At 39.1% G+C, this 19,210-nt stretch overlaps 1 protein-coding gene across 1 annotated transcript in view; it reads right to left on the bottom strand.

Annotated features, from left to right (window-relative positions):
• LIX1 (limb and CNS expressed 1) overlaps positions 1 to 19,210 on the bottom strand; it is a 45,112-nt gene that overhangs the window by 6,142 nt on the left and 19,760 nt on the right. Inside the window, exons 3-4 of the mRNA XM_070736334.1 lie at positions 9,586 to 9,726; positions 1,959 to 2,054 (exon numbers count right to left, since the gene is read on the bottom strand). Coding sequence (XP_070592435.1) covers positions 1,959 to 2,054; positions 9,586 to 9,726 — 237 coding nt within the window. The remainder of the gene's footprint in view (positions 1 to 1,958; positions 2,055 to 9,585; positions 9,727 to 19,210) is intronic.

Here is a 19,210-nt window from a genome sequence, read left to right as displayed (position 1 = left end):
CCCCCCCAGCCCTAACTAGGTGCTAACAATCTTCCCAGCTCTTTCCTTGCAGGTACTTTCATTGTTACTCTCTGCAAAGAATGTTTTCCAACCCTTAAGTCTTTGCAGGGTTTTTTTCATTGCTCTAATTTGTTCAAAATGTTTCTTTCCAGCCCTAACATGTGCTAACGATGTTCCTAGATCTTACCTGCTTGCCAGCTCTTTCATTGTTACTCTCTGCAAAGATAGTTTTCCAAACCCTGTCTTTATAGTTTTTCTTCATTGCTCTACTATGAGACTAGAGTTTCAATCCTGGGCCTAGAAAGTTTAGAACTAAGACGCCTTAAACAAGATCTAAGTATTGCCCACAAGATCATATGCTGCAACGTCCTGCCTGTCGGCGATTACTTCAGCTTCAACCACAACAACACAAGAGCACACAACAGATTTAAACTTAATATTAACTGCTCCAAACTTGATTGTAAAAAATATGACTTCAGTAACCGAGTTGTTGAAGCGTGGACCTCATTACCGGAATCCATAGTGTCATCCCCAAACCCCCAACACTTTACCCTTAGATTATCTACGGTTGACCTATCCAGATTCCTAAGAGGTCAGTAAGGGGCGAGTACAAGTGCACTAGAGTGCCTTCCGTCCCCTGTCTTATTGCTCTCCTATATCTCCTATACCTTTCTTCTATTCCTATATCTCTTCTTCTATTCTTTCATTGATATGTTCTATTACTATACCTTCTTTTCTATTATTTCTTAGATATATTTTACTATGAGTATCTCCTCTATAACCTTCATCATGTATTTTACTATGTGTATATAGATATATTCCCCTCTAAAACCCTCATTGTGTATTGGACAAAATAAATAAATAAATAAAATAAATAAATAAATAAATAAATAAATACTTGCTCTGAATGTTTCTTTCCATCCCTAACTAGGTACTAACAATGTTCCCAGCTCTTATTGGCTTGCAAGCTCTTTCATTGTTACTCTCTCCAAATAAGGTTTTTTAAAAGCCCTAACCAGGGGATAAAATAATATGCTGAACTTGACCTGATTAAGGATGCTAGCCAGATGAATATCTGGTAAGCAAATTCTTTTCCCTATTTTCCTCCCCAAAAACTAAGGTACGTCTTATACTCTGGTACGTCTTATATCCGAAAAATATAGTAGTTAATGGACAGCATTTGTAAAGTGAAAATATTGCAGAATTTGGTATGCAAGCAATGGATTACACATCTGCAAATCACCATAGAAATATTATTATATGTTTTCGTCTAGAGCAGTAGAATTAAGTGCAAGCCTATTTCTCTATTTTTTTTTCTTTTACAATAGGTGGTTTAACTCTACAGACTTCTCCTTTTAAAAGTGGCTTTAATTCATTGCAAACATCAAATCCATTTTCTGTTAATGTTGTATTATCATACACATTTATTGGATGTGCATCCACTGAAGGAAATGGCTTTTGGTATGCTACATTATTTTATAGCCATTTACTATAATAAATTAAATAAATTATTACAAAAATAATTATGTTTTTCCTCTTACTTCAGTGCAGTGGTTGTTGAAAACAATAACACTTATGAAATTATTGTGATAGAACCATGAGTGTCGCAGTTGGATTGCCATGGACCTTACACAAAAGGAAATATTTTCAATGGTCCACCCTGCAAAAGTTCTGTCATTTATTCCAGTAAAACACAGTCATCCCTTAATCTGGATATTCTATTTGTAGCAACAAGAACACAAGAAAATAGAAACCAAGAACACAGCTGTAAGAGCTAAACTTTTAAACAAACAAACAAACAAATTTAAAGGAAGTTTGTTCACTGAACAGACATAGTTAGAGAGATGAAACATCAAAATAACAAAAATGACAACAAAACAAAACAGTACATATAAAAATCATCCTGTCTTTCTTGACGATTCTGGACAAATGAATCACATAAAGGCCACCACAAATACCTGAAATTCAAGCATTGTTTTCCCCATGTTTGATTCTAGCATGTAGTGATATGCTCCAATACTTGTGCTCGGATCATCTGCATCATTTAAAGTACCCTTGAAAGGAGAAAGAGATAAATTAAAACTGAAACTCATTTTAAGGAGATAAATAAATGTATTCAGTTTTTACACCTTATGTAAGCATGAATCTTTTCCAACAAAAGCTATGAGGTTCTTTTTATGTAAAGTATACACATTATATAAAACTAGTTTAAACCTTAATTAAATGTACGGATAGTCCTTGACTTACAAACATTCATTTAATGACTGTTCAAAATTACAATGACACTGAAAAAGATGACATGATTGGTTATCACACCTCTGACCATAGCAGCATCCCCATGGTCATGTCATCTATTAGTAACTGGCAATTAGTAACTAGCATGTGTTTATGACAGTTGCACTGTCCCAGGGACATATGATCGTCATAACCTTACCAGACAGCTTCCAACAAGCCAGATTTGCTTCACAACTGCAATTATTTCCTTAACCACAGTGGAAAAAAGGTGATTAAAATGGGGCACAATTCACTTGACAATTGTCTTACTTAGCCGGAAATGTTGGACTCAATTGTGACTGTAAATCAAAGCCTATCTTTCTTTCTTAGCATTTATCCACATCTTCCTTTCATATTTAAAAAAGAGCAATTACGAGAATTGTCCTGTTTATTTATTTATTTATTGGATTTTTATGCCGCCCCTCTCCGTAGACTCGGGGCGGCTAACAACAGTAATAAAAAACATCATGTAAATCCAATACTAAAAACAACTAAAAAACTCTTATTGTAAAACTAAACATCCATACAAACAAACAAACATACCATGCATAAATTGTAAAGGCCTAGGGGGAAAGAATATCTCAGTTCCCCCATGCCTGACGGCAGAGGTGGGTTTTAAGGAGCTTACAAAAAGCAAGGAGGGTGGGGGCAATTCTAATCTCCGGGGGGAGTTGGTTCCAGAGGGCCGGGGCTGCCACAGAGAAGGCTTTTCCACTGGGCCCCGCCAAGCGACATTGTTTTGTTGACGGGACCCGGAGAAGGCCCACTCTGTGGGACCTAACCGGTCGCTGGGATTCGTGCGGCAGAAGGTGGTCTCGTAGACACCCTGGTCCGGTGCCATGAAGGGCTTTATAGGTGATGACCAACACTTTGAATTGTGACCGGAAACTGATCAGCAACCAATGCAGACTGCAGAATGTTGGTGTGATGTAAGCTAGTCGTGGTAGATCTGATTTTCAATTTCAACAGCAGCAGACTTTTAAGCAAATATTTTCCATAAATGAGAGAATCTACCTGGTCTATTCAAAGCCAACTTACTTAGCTGCCATATTACTAACTTATTTAGTACATGCAACTTACTGACTGGAAATTGTTATAGTAACTCAGAGAATAATAACGGAACAGATCAGAGGTGTTTGAAGGAGGAGTCAAAAAGGTCAAAATGGAGGCTGGAATGACACATTGAAAGCACAGTCCTTTTTACATGTAAAAAATGGTGTGTATGAATGTGTGTTCACAACCACTATATTGACCTTTGCCCAGGAAGAGGGTCTAGATGAGAAATGGAATTGCGTTTATATGCATTTCTCTCTTTCCCTCCCTTGTACACAAAAACCTGGTGTGAGAAAGCTGCATATTTGTTGAAGGGGTAATACCTTCTGGAACCTTCCTTTGGTCTCTCTCTCTGTCTTTCTTCTTCTTGTTTTCTTTTTATGAGGGCTTTAAAGTTCAACTCAAAACTATTGTTGTAAGCAGACTTGTGGAGTATGTCAAATTGCTTGAATCAAAGCTGTATACCCACTGCTATTGTTTTCCATTCTGTGGCAGCCATCTAAGATGAAATACTTGCTGGTTTTATTCCCTTTTTCTTTTTAATGATCTTTCTGGAGAAGCTGTGCACAGCTGAACAGAGCTTTGTCCACACAATGGTTCCTGCACTGGAACTGTTAGCAGATTTATAGCTTTGGAAATGCAAGAACGTGAGCATGCTGTTGCTACAACATTTATGCTGGCTTTTAAATATCCCCGAGGACCACTGCTTAGAACTCTGGGATTTTAAGCTTTTACCTTAGAAAATTTCCATCGGGGAAAAAAATACATATTGCACAAAATGAATTTTTCTTTAAAACGTCACATGTAAATTAATAATGGCTTAGTTTCCCCAAAGGTATAGCATTGTTTTCAAAAATAGAACCGGGCACTTAAAAGCCTTTTCCAGGACTTGTAAAGAGGTTTGAAAAGAAAAAGATTATTTCATTTGCAGACCTCCTCTACTTTATAACTTCATCATAATATTAAACATTTTCTCCATCTACCTAGAGTCATACAAGCAAAATGCTTAACAGAGGAGAAAAAATGTTATCTATTTTACCAGAGAGGCCATTCCTTTCTAGTCCACCTGCTCCTTTCCTATCACAGTTTCTTCCATAGAGAGGGAAATGTTTGTTTGCTGGAGACTTTAAAGTAATATTATTATTATTATTTATTGGATTTGTATGCCGCCCCTCTCCGCAGACTCAGCAGAGGTCAGCATATTTATTTCCTTCCTATAACTTGTGTTGCATTATTGATTAATTTACCCACATGCTTTTATTGAAATAGATTTCTGTCCCTACTACCAATAACCGTAAGATATAATATGGTTCCAGTAAGATTATTTTTATCAATCAATCCCAAATTCATTAGATATACTTCTATCATGATGATGGGGATGGGGAGGGAATGAGTTCATTGTCTCTCCTGTTATTTTATTTGTGAATCACAAAAGTTGGCAGGAACCAAGTGTATCTATTGGCTCTATAACTAAAATGAGCAACTTTTTCTTATGTTGTCTTTGAATTGTACTAAATATTTCTCTATTTCCCTCCCTCCTTTCACAAGAGTTTCTGAAGCTATAAGCTTTTATATATGCATAGTAAATTGTCCTTTAGAAATATTTGGGACACCAAAACCAAATTATATATTTTTCCTCTAATGGAGCCGGGCTGGCGCAGCAGGTAGAGTGTTGTACTGCAGGCCACTGAAACTGACTGCAGATCTGAAGGTTAGCGGTTCAAATTTCATCACCGGCTCAAGGTTGACTCAGCCTTCCATCCTTCCGAGGTGGGTAAAATGAGGACCGGGATTGTGGAGGCAATATGCTGACTCTGTTAAAAAGTGCTATTGCTAACATGTTATAAGCTGCCCTGAGTCTAAGGAGAAGGGCGGCATAAAAATTGAATAAATAAAATAAATAAATAAATAAATAAATAAATAAATAAATGTTTACTTGTGTAGCATTAAAAAAACCTGGAATCTTTGGTTGGCATATAAAAAATGTATAGGGGTATCTAACTGAGGGTTAGAACTGTTCGTAGTTATTTCAAGAGAAGGAATAGATAATACAATACAAAGAATATATTTTAAAAAATCCCTATATTATAATCTGCACTTACTTGATGTTTTTATATCTTTATAACTAGGAAACATATACAATTCCTGTTCAAGAAGAGCATAATGATTATTAAAAAAATTATCTATTAGTAAATTTTTAAAAAATTATCTAGTAGTAGATGATGTGAAACAGTAGCTGGTGACAACATACAGTAACTGTAAACTAACACATGAAAAATATAGAGATAGCCCCAAATGCAGATGTTAACATCTGATTCTGTTTCTGTTTCACAAAAGCTTCTGCCAACATATTTCCTTGCCAGAGGCAGTGGAATAATAAAGAAGAAAAGACAGAAATATAGAAAAATGAATACAAGGGTTCAGATAATTCAAACTTCTGTTGTAGCCTTTGGGCCATTACTGACTTTCCTTATATTTTATAACTCATTTCAAGAAAGTATATATTCCCTAAGGGAATGGCAGGATATAATGAGACATTTTAAGCGTTTGTCTTAATAACATTAAAATTAATTGATACACTAAGTATGCATGAGTGACTATTGAGTGTATATAGTTTTTTCTTTCATTGCGTAAATGATCTAGCGGTAGGTAAAGCAATATTTCTAATTCAGGTTTATGCTTGGATTACATACACTGTTCTACTTTTTATTGAAAATAAAATACATTTTCTGTATTGAAACTGAATAATCAAGGCACTGATGTGACTCAGAGCAGATCTGCTCAACTTCCTGGGTCCTATTTTTGGTGAATGCTCTACACCAGTGTTTCCCAACCTTGGCAACTTGAAGATATCTGGACTTCAACTCCCAGAATTCCCCAGCCAGCGTTTGCTGGCTGGGGAATTCTGGGAGTTGAAGTCCAAATATCTTCAAGTTGCCAAGGTTGGGAAACACTGCTCTACACAGCATAGTGAGTGGCTGTTAGCTCCAGTAAAATGTGAAAATTATGTCCAACATGTCTCCCAGTCTAAGTCTTTTTAGAGTTCATCTTTTCAGAGACAAATCAAATCAAAACATAAATGGTGCCCATTTTACTTTTTATTTTTACAGCTTTATTTCAAAATGAGGAATGGTGATAGGATTAGGAGCCCTGGTTAGCACAGTTGTCAGAATTTAGTATTGCAACTCTGCTCGCAGCTTCACATTTGACCCTGATGGGTTCAAAGTTGACCCAGCCTTCCATTTTTCTGTGAATCTGTAAAATGAGGACCCCGATTGGTTTTATGGGGTGTGTGGGTGGGATATGTTGACATTGTAAAATGCTCAGAGAGCGCAGTAAGCACTATAGGGTGGTCTATGAGTCTAGGTGCTATTGCTATTGTTGTTGGGATATGTCAAAAGGCTAAATCAGAGCCCACATGTAGTTTTTACCTCTTCTTTACCACTTCCAGAGCACTAGACTCCATATACAGTGGTACCTCATGATACGAACCCCATGTCATACGAACTTTTCAAGATACGAACCCAGGGTTCGGAAATTTTTTGCCTCTTCTTACGAACTTTTTTCACCTTACGAACCTGCCGCCGGCCCCTGGGATGCCCCACCTCCAGACTTGAGTTCCTCCCGTTTTTCCCCACCCTGTCTTGCACCATTCTCCCCTCTGGATCTCTATGGGTTTCCCCTGTTTTTACCCACCCTGTCTTGCACCATTCTCCCCTCTGGATCTCCATGGGTTCCTCCCATTTTTCCCCACCCTGTCTTGCACCATTCTCCCCTCTGGATCTCCATGGGTTTCCCCTGTTTTTCCCCACCCTGTCCTGCCCCATTCTCCCCTCTGGATCTCCATGGGTTTCCCCCATTTTTTCCCACCCTGTCCTGCCCCATTCTCCCCTCTGGATCTCCATGGGTTTCCCCAATTTTCCCCCACCCTGTCCTGCCCCATTCTCCCCTCTGGATCTCCATGGGTTCCTCCCATTTTTTCCCACCCAGTCTTGCACCATTCTCCCCTCTGGATCTCCATGGGTTCCTCCCGTTTTTCCCCACCCTGTCTTGCACCATTCTCCCCTCTGGATCTCCATGGGTTCCTCCCGTTTTTCCCCACCCTGTCTTGCACCATTCTCCCCTCTGGATCTCCATGGGTTTCCCCTGTTTTTCCCCATCTGTCCTGCCCCATTCTCCCCTCTGGATCTCCATGGGTTTCCCCCATTTTTTCCCACCCTGTCCTGCCCCATTCTCCCCTCTGGATCTCCATGGGTTTCCCCAATTTTCCCCCACCCTGTCCTGCCCCATTCTCCCCTCTGGATCTCCATGGGTTCCTCCCATTTTTTCCCACCCAGTCTTGCATCATTCTCCCCTCTGGATCTCCATGGGTTCCTCCCGTTTTTCCCTACCCTGTCTTGCACCATTCTCCCCTCTGGATCTCCATGGGTTCCTCCCGTTTTTCCCCACCCTGTCTTGCACCATTCTCCCCTCTGGATCTCCATGGGTTCCTCCCATTTTTCCCTACCCTGTCTTGCACCATTCTCCCCTCTGGATCTCCATGGGTTTCCCTCCCCCCACTCCATTCGCCTCAGCTTCGTCTGCCGGCAGTTTTTTTTTTTTAAGCCTTAATGTTTTGGATTTTCCTAATTGGCTTGCATGCATTATTGGCTTTTCCATTGATTCCTATGGGAAACATTGTTTCATCTTACGAACTTTTCACCTTACGAACCTCGTCCTGGAACCAATTAAGTTCGTAAGATGAGGTATTACTGTAGTTCATTTTAATTGTGTCACTCCATATCTCATCACAAGCAAAATGTAACTGATGGTGTAACATTGGTGAAACTGCAGGTTATCTGAGGGACCGTCCTGTGCTGGTCACATCTACCCGACTCATCAGAATAGGGGGGCGGGGAATGTTGCGAGTCCCTGAGATAGATACACCTGGCGGGACCCAGAAGAAGGGCCTTCTTCATGGTGGCTCCCTCTCTCTGCAACATCATTCACCCAGAGATTAGAATGGCTCCCTATCCAATACTCTCCTGGAAGGTGCTAAAGATCTGCTTCTGCCAGTGGACCTGGAGAACCCAGAGTGGGATGGAGCCCATTAAATGGCTTGTGTGATCTGCTGTGGATGGGATGGTGGTGATGGGAGGGGGAGGGTGATTTTGTATTATTATACTATATTACATTTACCATATACCTTCTTTTTGTTAGTTTTTATTGTTTTAAATGTGATTCTATATTCTGTAAACCACCTTGAGTATCCATAAGTGAATAGCAATAGCAATTATATTTATAGTGCTTTATAACCCACTCTAAGCAGTTTACAGAGTCAGCATATTACCCCCAACAATCTAGGTCCTCATTTTACACACCTTGAGCTTGGTGGGATTTGAACTGCCAAATTGCAGGTAGCCAGCAGTCAGCAGAAGAAGCCTGCAGTACTGCACTTTAACCACTGCCCCACTATGGCAATATTAAATAAATATAAGTAAATATAAGTAATATAAATAAATGTAAGTAAATAAGTAACATCAGTGGTTGTAACTTTTATTACTCAACAATATGCTGGGAAAACCCGATACATTCCTCTTAAGAAACAAAACAGATTATGGATTTTTAAAACGTAGCCTTGGCATGTATGTATTGAGGAAATACATGGTATCCTTCTGTGCCAGCTGGAGGGGTTGGGAGTGGGAGGCACTGTTCTTCAGTGGTTCTCCTCCTACCTCTCCGGTCGGTCGCAGTCAGAGGTTAGTGGCGGGTCCCAGGGGAAGAGCCTTCTCTGTGGTGGCCCTGACCCTCTGGAACCAGCTCCCCCCAGAGATTAGAACTGCCCCCATCCTCCTTGCCTTTCGTAAACTCCTTAAAACCCACCTTTGTCACCAGGCATGGGGGAATTGAGATATCTCCTCCGGGCCTATACAATTTATGTATGGTATGTTTGTATGTATGTCTGCTTAATAATGGGGTTTTTAAAATGTTTTTTAAATTATTAGATTTGTTATAAATTGTTTTATTGTGTTGTGAGCCACCCCGAATCTACGGAGAGGGGCGGCATACAAATCTAATAAATAAAATAAATAAATAAATAAATAAATAAATAAAAAGGCGTTTGGGTCAAAAGGGACACATTAATCATAGTGAGAAAAATATATATCAATCGAAGCTCTCTCGCTCTTCCTTTACATGAATAATTTCCTTCCTGCTTGTAATGTTATCATAAATGTAGTATATAGGAAAACGGCACACAAAATGATGGGTAATACTTACACTGGTGGAAGACACAGCTTCCTGGACACTCTCCATAATGAATTCCTTTGTGATCCTGCGGCAAGGCAACTCATTGAACAGAGAATTGATAAGAGCCACTTTTGCAGCATCTCGGCGTGCTTCTGCCCTACTCAGGGAACACTAAAATACAAATAAATGTAAAAATTGAGACAACATACTTCCCATACTTCCCATCTGTCCTTATTGTACTTAACACCAAAGAGAAGAATACTTGATGACCTGAAATCTTTTAAAAAAATCATTCTTCTGAGATGAGTCATCATCAGCTGAACGTTCCCACATGGTTGCCAGTTTTCACCTCTTCTGGGGTTAGAGGAACCATTTTGTTTCTTTGTAATTCATGTGGAACTGCTTGTTTTGTACAGACTCCAATAATACTCTGAAGCTTTGGTCATTCACCCATCTCATAAGAATAACTTAGACAGCTGCAAAAAGTGTTGCAAAGGGCAGCCAAAATAATCAAGGCGCTAGAGCAACTTTCTTCTATGGAAGGACTAAAAATATTTGGAGATTTAAAGTTTATAGAAAAAGAAGTAATGGTGGGGAAATGAGATTTATAAAACAGTGCATAAGGAGAATAAAAGGCACATTCTTTCACTCAGGTGGAGTAGTTAAACTCGAGGCAAATGCAATGAAGTTTATGGGCCATATATTGATACAGGCAAATAGTAACAACATCACCATACATATTTATATGCTATGCCAAATCACAATTATCAGGATTCTGGCTTAGTAGAAAACAAGGACTAATGATATTTACTCCTACCATGTCTTCCAATCGACAACTTAGGAAGCAAACTATAGACAGCTTGGAGGCTTGTTTACAACTACAGAAGTCAGAGTGATGTCATGTTAGATTAGATTATTATTAGAGTTGGAAGGGACCTTGTAGGTCACTTAGTCCAATCCCCCTTGCTCAAGCAGGAATCCCCACGCCATTTTGGACAAATGGCACCAGTGTTCCCTCTAATTTTTTTGGGGGGTGGGCGGAAAAGTATAGTGTCTGAGCAGCAGTCCCTTCGGGACTGGGCAGCACAGAAATAATAAATAAATAAATAAACAAACAAACAAACAAACAAACAAACAAAAAACCCACCCTGTTTTGCCTCAGAGAATTTCAAAATAAAATACTGTACTGTGTGCCTATAACAGTGAGCTCATAATAGGGCAACTCTATCAATATCAAAATGCCACTTAAATAGTTGAGCTAGTTTCAAACTAGATTTTGATTTCTCTCTTCCTTTCTCCCATTCTTTTTCTTTCTCTTTTTCTTCCTCTCTTTTTTCTATCTGTTTCTCTCTCTTCCTCTCTTCCTCTCTCTCTCCTTCACTCTCACTCTTTCCCTCTCGGCTTCTGGGCAGGTTTGGAAAACTCTGAGTTGATGATGATTTTTAAGTGAGCGATTACTCACTGCTCAGCTTAGAGGGAACTATGAATGGCAGTCTAATCTCTCTTTGAAAGTCTCAAGTGTTGGAGCTCTCACAACCTCTACAGGCAAGCTGTTCCACTGGTTGATCACTCTCAAATGAAATGGCAATTCCTTACTGATATTTCTTGCTTGTCCTTACAAATTTGTTCATTCTGTCAATAGTATCCAGCACTTGTTCCACTTGAAACAAGTCAAGGAAAGAATCTATAACAGGAGTCACTGTTCTTGTTTGTTTGTTTGTTTGTTTGTTTGTTTGTTTGTTTATTCTTCTATGCCACCCAGTTCCAAAGGGATTGCCGCTCAGACACTATACTTTTCCGCCCACACCGAAAAAAAATTAGAGGGAACATTGACAGGGGTATCAAACTGATGGTTCATGGGCTGGATGTATTGCATGCAGGGCCACGCTCACCCTAGCTCTGTGAATGGGAAAAACGTCATGAAACATCATGTGACAGCAACATGATGCAATGAGTTTGATACTCATGATCTATACCAAGTTTTTTTCTTTGGATAACTAAAAAAAGCTATTTAAGTATTTAATATGAGTTTTACATTTTTAATGTAACATTGTCCAGAGATGTTCTAAACATTTGATAAATAAATAAAGATATTTTTTATTTTAAAAAAAACCCTAGCTTGGAGAGCCCAATAGGCTATGAATAATACAAGTAGATTATGAATAATTGGTTTGCTTATGTCCATTGGCAAAGAAACTAATGGACACAATCCAAGCAATGTGTGGTAGCACACTGCTACCGTAGCATTCAGGAGATTCAGATTGAATGCTGGCTCACTGCCTTAGTTATTGGACAGACTAGCAAGAACAGGTAACAAACTACAGATAGGCAGTAGCTGTACATAGTTTGTTAGTCTTACCTACTGATCTTTTCCACAATTTACATAGTCTATGGTTAATTGGATAGTTCAACAGAATGGCTAGCATTTGTTTTTTGCTCCATTTCCAAAATTTGTCCAATCTTTTTTTGATACTATCTAACCTCATTAACACTGCCAAATTTTTGCAATGCTGAATTTTGCATGCCTAGTTTAGTAGAGAAACAGATGCTTCAACACTTCCTTGATGCAGTGAATGCAGTTCCTTCTTCAGTGTGATTAAATATTGGTAGCATTGGCTTGTGCTTGCTATAATTGTTAGCATTTTCCCACAAAATCCTTACAAGAAAGATAAAATTCATTTTCCTTCTTACTTGCTGGTTCAAATGTATTTTGAAAAATCTAGGAAGTACTGTACAAAGACTCCTGAACAATCTGTGAATCTTTTCTTGCACACCTTTTACAACTTTCTTGAATTGCCTGTCAATGTAATTCACCAGTTTTCTTCTATTAGTTTTAACCTTCTCTTGTGGGTTATATGAATATTTACTTTTTCAAATTCCTAGACAAAATTCAGAACTGCATGCTTTTAATAATAAACCTTATAATAGAAACCAATCCAAACAATTTAGATTTAAACCATCTTTGCAAAGGCTAAACCCAGTAAAAAGGCAAGATAAAATAAAGTATTTATTTTAAGTACGACCAGCAAAGTAACACATCAAAGTGACTGCATAGATTTAAAAGCAAATAGAAAATCTTTGCAGGCTGTCAGGTTTACACATCAAGAATAATTCTTACCTCTTTTTTGAAAATAATTGGTGACACAAAAACTTAAGTAGTTTTGAACATTATATTTTAGTTCCTGTACCTGTTTTCTCCTGTGACCTTCTTAATACCCATCCTCATATAAACAGTATTCATCATTCTGGGAATTCATGAGAACTGTGGAAATCTTAGCCAATTTATTTTTTCTGAAGACAAAGATTGTTCTACAGAAATGTTTTTTAAAAGTGTAGCAATATTCTTAGGTGAAAAGAATGAAATAGTGTGAACATGAGAGTGTGTCCACCTCTTTTAATTAATAGAAGCAAAGCAATACAAGCAGTGGTGAAATTCATTTTTTTTTACTACTGGTTCTGAAGCCGTGGCTTGGTGGGCTTGGAGGGTGTGGCTTGGTGGGCATGGCAGGATAAACATACTGCAAAATCTCCATTCCCACCCCACTCCTGGGAGAAGGATACTGCAATCTCTCCATTTCTGCTCCATTCTGGGGCCAGCCAGAAGTGGTATATCCGAACTACTCAAAATTTCTGCTACCAGTTCTCTAGAACCTGTCAGAACCTGCTGAATTTCACCTCTGAATACAAGGCAAGACTGACAGAGGAGCCTGGAAGAGCCAGCAAGCGGAGTGCTACTAGTGAGCTGGTGTAAGCTAGTTTGTCCCCTGTGGTGCAACAAAGATAGGCATGCAAGCGCCAAATAGAATGGATTGGTACAGTGATGGTGAACCTATGGCACAGGTGGCATGTGGAGCAATATCTGAGGAAACATGAGGTGTTGCCCTATATCCAGTGTGCATATGTGTGCTGTCCAGCTGATTTTTGGCCTTCTTTTTGGCTGTTTTCTCTCTCCCCATGGTGAAAATGGGCCAACCAGCCAACTGGAAGTTTACTTGTGTGCTCACCCTCACCCTCCCTTTTGCTGTCAGAGGTCTTCAGGGACTCCTTCAGCTTTTGAAAGTTGCAGCCAGGCCTCTCACATCTCGGCCCATTTCTTCTGCAGCTGGGAAGGCTTTTCTGAAGCTTGTGCAGTCAATAACAGAGTTCTGGATCGATCTGGAGCTCTGTTATCAGTTGCAGAGGTCTTTCCTGAAGACCTTTGCAACTGATAAGAGAGCTCCAGATCGATCCAGAGCTTCAGAAAAGACTTCCCGGCTGCAGAAGAAATGGGCAGAGGTGGACAAGGCCAGCTTGCAACTATCTGAAGGTACGTAGTAGGGATGCTCAACTTCCTTTCGTTTCTGAACTTCCAATTGGCCTGTTGGGCCATTTTTGGCCATCCCCAGGCTTCAGGAGGCTTTCTTGAATCCTGGGGAGAGTGAGAAACAGCCCAACGGGCTTACTGGAAATCCAGAAGCTTCAGTGAGGTTTGCGCACATGCATGGGGGGGAGGGGGGTTGTGCACATGTGCAGGGCATTGCATTGTGGGTGTGGGCAAGCATGCACACACTATCACTCGTGCACACACCCTTTTGGCACCTGAGTCAAAAAAGGTTTGCCATCACTGTCTTAGATCCAACCCTGAATGTTCTTTGGAAAGATAGATTTGAAGCTGAAACTCAAATACTTTGGCCACCTAATGAGAAAAGATGAGTCACTGGGGGGGGGGAAACCCCCTGATGTTGGGAAAGATTGAAAGCAGAAGAAAGGAACAGCAGAGGATGAGATGGATGGATAGTGTCATTGGTACAATGAACATGAATTTGGGAAACTCCAGGAGACAATCGTGGACAGAAGGGTCATAGTCATGAAGAATTGGACATGACTTAGCGACTGAAATACAACAATAGAAGCTCCTGCAGGGTAAATCCTCATGATTCTCTTTTAAATCCAAAAAAAATTGAGTAGGATTTTTTATGGATTCTGAAGAGTTTTAGAAGGCTTCTATTTGCTCTGGGGGCATCTGTTGCATGTGTCCAGCTTTGTATTATATTGTATCGTACAATGAGTAATACAGATACATTGCAATCAAACCAATAAGACAGTCCCGATTAATCTAAGCTCTTTTTTTTTTTTAATAAGATGATTTCAGGTGGGACTTCGGCCTTGAACCTATTAAATCCCTACACGTCTATTAAATCCTCATTCTGTGAAACTTTATTTTCAAGGTTACAGCGTAAGGACTAGTGATGGGCGAACCGAACCCGCACAATTCGGGTCCATACTGAATTTTGCAGTGTTCGGTATGCCGAACACGAACCCGAAATTTTTTGAAACTTCGGGCAAAGTTTGGGGTTGCATTCGGCGTTCGGAGCTTTGACGTCACCGGCAGGTTGCTAAGGACGCCAAAGTGATCACTTCCTGGATTCCATAATTAGCAACCTGCCGGTGACGTCAAGGCTCCGCCCCCGGAATCTCTTTATGGGAGGGATTCCCCAGCTCCTTCAAAGGGAGATCTTCATGTGAAAGGACCGCCCTTTGCTTGCAGTGGAGCTTTGATGTCACCGGCAGGTTGCCAATTATGGAATCCAGGAAGTGATCACCTTGGCGTTCTTAGCAACCTGCCAGTATACGTGATGTTAAAGCTCCGCCCCCAGAAACTTTTTGTTGGATTTCCCATTCGGGTTCCGGTTCCGGTTCCGGTTTGATTCAGGTTCGGCTGACTTTTGCGTAAAGTTCATCCGAACTTGCCGAACCCAACACCGTTGGGTTCGCCCCTCACTAGTAAGGACCAGATTAATCAATGGAAACTGAGTCTTTTATTTCTTGTGATACAGCTTTCATGCACATTCTCTTGCTTCTAAACTGATATTCCCAATACTTTCTATTTCAATCTTTGCTTCCAGATTCCTCTTGAGATATCAACATCTTGATTCAGGTTTTTTTCTTCCATAGATATAGGAGATGTAAACAGAAGGATCTAAAATATCTTTAATGGCAATTCACTACTTATACTGTAATTTTGAAAGCAGAATGGCTAGAGACTGATTTTGACTAACAAGAAATTTAAAAAGTGATTTCAGAAATATGTTATCATATTCTCTTGTCATTTATTTTGGTCTCTTCTCATTGTAAAGCATCTTCAGAAAAATGCTGCTTTTCTTATTGATTTTGGGAGGAATGGTATCACATGTACATGTACTGCTTGCCTGATGCAAACAATTAATTCTAAATTAGAGAGCCATATTTGCTGTACTGAAAGCTCTCCTTGTTCCATGAATATGCTGTTTGTTTTTTGGTTTTTGTAAGCTTTTGCTATCCTTATGGCTACTGCCACTTACTAATATTAGATCTAAATCCATTTCTTAACCAAAGGGAACATAGAAAATTGATCTTATTTTATTTTCTATGCATTTCTATGGACCACTATCCCCACTGCTATATGTATTATATTAGGAAATATGTTAACTGTCATGTATAGAAATGAGGACATCTCAGAAATGTGTTTCATAATTAAGGAAGCATGGAATGAGGAACAGATAGCATCTGTTTACACTTTCATGGGAAGGAAATACACATGCATGGTCCAAGGAACATAGAAAGTGATCTTGTAAGAAATAATTTGTCTGTCACAGGAGTTTCGTATGTGAAAATTTATTTATTAATTGGATCTCTATACTGCCCCTCTCCAAGGACTCGGGGCGGCTCACAGCATATAATAAATAGTGTACAATTACCAATTAATTAATTAAAATCTAAAAAACCCAAAAGCATTAAAAACAGTCATTCCATTCACTCAACATTCTCTCAATTCATTCATTGGCCAGGGGGCAAGGATCTAATGGCTGAGAAGATATAGATGAGTAAAGTGCAGGGACAGGCCAGTGGGCCCAGCTGATCGTCAGAGCATTTGGTTCACCCGAACCAGTCCGAACCGGTAGAAACTGGATAGCAGAAATGAGATTGCAGTAGCATGGAAATGTGATGAGGTCTCTTTTGTTTTCAGTCTCCACACATAGCTGAGCTTCCTGATGGCTATTTGATTCACTGACCCTGAATACTGGAAAATTTGTCTGTGTCTATTAAAACAGTGATGGCGAACCTATGGTACAGGTGCCACAGGTGGCACACGAAGCCATATCTGCTGGCATGCAAGATGTTGCCCTAGCTCAGCTCCAACGTGCATGTGTGTGCCAGCCAGTTGATTTTTGGCTCACACAGAGGCTCAGGGACGGTGTTTTTGGCTTCCAGAGAGCCTGCAGGGGGATGGGAGAGAGTGTTTTTACCTTCCCCTGGTTCCAGGGAAGCCTTTGGAGCCTGGGGAGGGAGAAACACGAGTCTACTGGGCCCACCAGAATTTGGGAAACAGGCCTCCAGAGGACCTCTGCGGGGTTGGGGGAAGCTGTTTTCATCCTCCCCAGTCATTGAATTATAGGTGTGGCACTCACACATGCGTCATAGTGTGCACGCATGCTCTTTTGGCAACTGAGAAAAAAAAGGTTCGCCATCACTGTATTAAAATATTTCACAGGTATAGGAATATATGTTTATTACCTAAAAGGAGACATAAACCCAAGAAGTTATAACTTGGGAATATGATATAGCTGCTCAGTTGCCCAAATCTTTTTATTTAAATGAAACTGAAGAAAATGTGATTTGGGGGCTACAATTGATTATATATAATTGGTTATATAATCTTATTTGCCACAATCCTGCAGCAGCTTATATGTAGCTTGGAGATTAAAGGAAGGGTATACAAAATATCACTAGATAGAAACAGAGGGTAGAGACTGGGGCCCAATTGCATGCCTTCTAAGAGTCAAGGATGTGGTTTCAGGAAGTTACCTAAGGCTACAATGAGGAAGATGAAAACCATATGTTCATGTATTTTAGGTGATGATTGTCCATGGCCAATGAATTAAAGATTTCTGTAAATCACAATAAACTGGGAATAATAAAACTGAGCTCTTCCTACTGTAGAAATAAATAATGTTTATTTGTGTAAAAAGATCTATTATACATCTCAGAGCTTTGTAGAAATATATTTTAAGTTAAAAATACTTAATTTAAACACTGCTTCAGCGTTGTTTCATTTTATAATTATGAATGAATCTTCAGGGGCAAAAAGGATTAGGTTATCAATGCTAAATAGGTGAATATTTAAATGAATGGAGTAGAGTGAACAAAAGGGACATAATTAGTTTGTATATACAGTATATATATAAAACTATTGCACTGTATAACAACCCAGGCACTTCTTGAAAAGAAGTTTTTAAAAATCTGAAGAAAATAAAGGGGGATAGAAAATTATCCTGTGGTATATCTGACAGAAGTAGCCTTAAGGTTCTTCATGTAAAATATTTGCATTTTGTTCCTTAATAGATTCATTATGTTACCCTCCACCAAATTTTGTTTTATACATTTGTATCTTGTTCCCAGAAACTAAAATATTACGTTCTACTCTTTTTCTGAGATGAATGTTGTTTTTTTAAATCAGGTGTTAACTGTACAACTAAATATATGAGTTTCTACAAAGTTTTGGGTCTTTGGGTCTTTGAGTGGTTTAAGTATCTTTATCTACAAAATTTGAGTGAATAGGCAGGTTTTATTTCTCTTTTTAATAGAAAGAAATCTGATCAAGGAGAAAGTTGAGAAGGCAGGGGAGTCACCATGATGGAAGGAGTTATCAACTGAAGTCCAAATGATGGCAGGCAGCACTTAAGCACATGCCAGCAAAGGTATTATTTCAAGATGTCAATTTATTTCTCCTTTACAATAACTATAATTTGAATGATTTGGTTGTTACCAATTTAAATATATAAATTATATTGTCTGTTTTTATACCGGACATTATTTGATTGTTCTTTGTCTTCAAGAGTCACATTTTGTGAGATGGGCAGCTACATACATTTAAACTAACTAACTAACTAACTAACTAACTAACTGACTAACTGACTAACTGACTAACTGACTAACTGACTAACTGAGTAACTGAGTAACTGAGTAACTGAGTAACTGAGTAACTGAGTAACTGAGTAACTGAGTAACTGAGTAACTGAGTAACTGAGTAACTGAGTAACTGAGTAACTGAGTAACTGAGTAACTGAGTAACTGAATAAATGAATAAATGAATAAATGAATAAATGAATAAATAAATGCAAACTTTAATATTCCTTATGAGTCCATCTTCATATCTGATACTGATGAAATCTTGTAGTATATACAACTTTTTGCTATCTGTTAAACAAACATTCCTGCTATTTATTCTTCACAAGATCTTTTGAAGATGTGCCTAGCAGTTGCAATCAACTTTAGATATCATTGCAGAAGTTCCCCATGTTTTGAGACAGTGAAGTTTGAATATGCCAGATGCTGGTAAATTCTGGTTGGGATCTAAAAGACCACATGAAACACTTTGTGAAAACTGAGGCAATTCTATCCCCCATTCCCTTTGCAATGCTTGAAATGCCTGAACGCATTTTCTACCTATCTGTGAAAAATATGGACCACAAGATTGGCCTCTCAGAAATCAATGTCTTGCAAAGCATTCTCTCAGCAAATAGTTAGACTAGGAGAAAAAAAAACCAGCAACACAAAGTCACCCTCTGAATGCAAAGTTCCTATGTGTCAGGAGACCAAGCCTTATGTTTAGTAGTATAATAGATCATAGTTAAAA

Source organism: Erythrolamprus reginae, chromosome 2, assembly GCF_031021105.1.
Source record: "Erythrolamprus reginae isolate rEryReg1 chromosome 2, rEryReg1.hap1, whole genome shotgun sequence".
NCBI classification, from domain to species: Eukaryota; Metazoa; Chordata; class Lepidosauria; order Squamata; family Dipsadidae; genus Erythrolamprus; species Erythrolamprus reginae.
The sequence above is the reverse complement of the archived record's forward strand: the minus strand, read 5'-3'. Positions and strand labels throughout refer to the sequence as shown.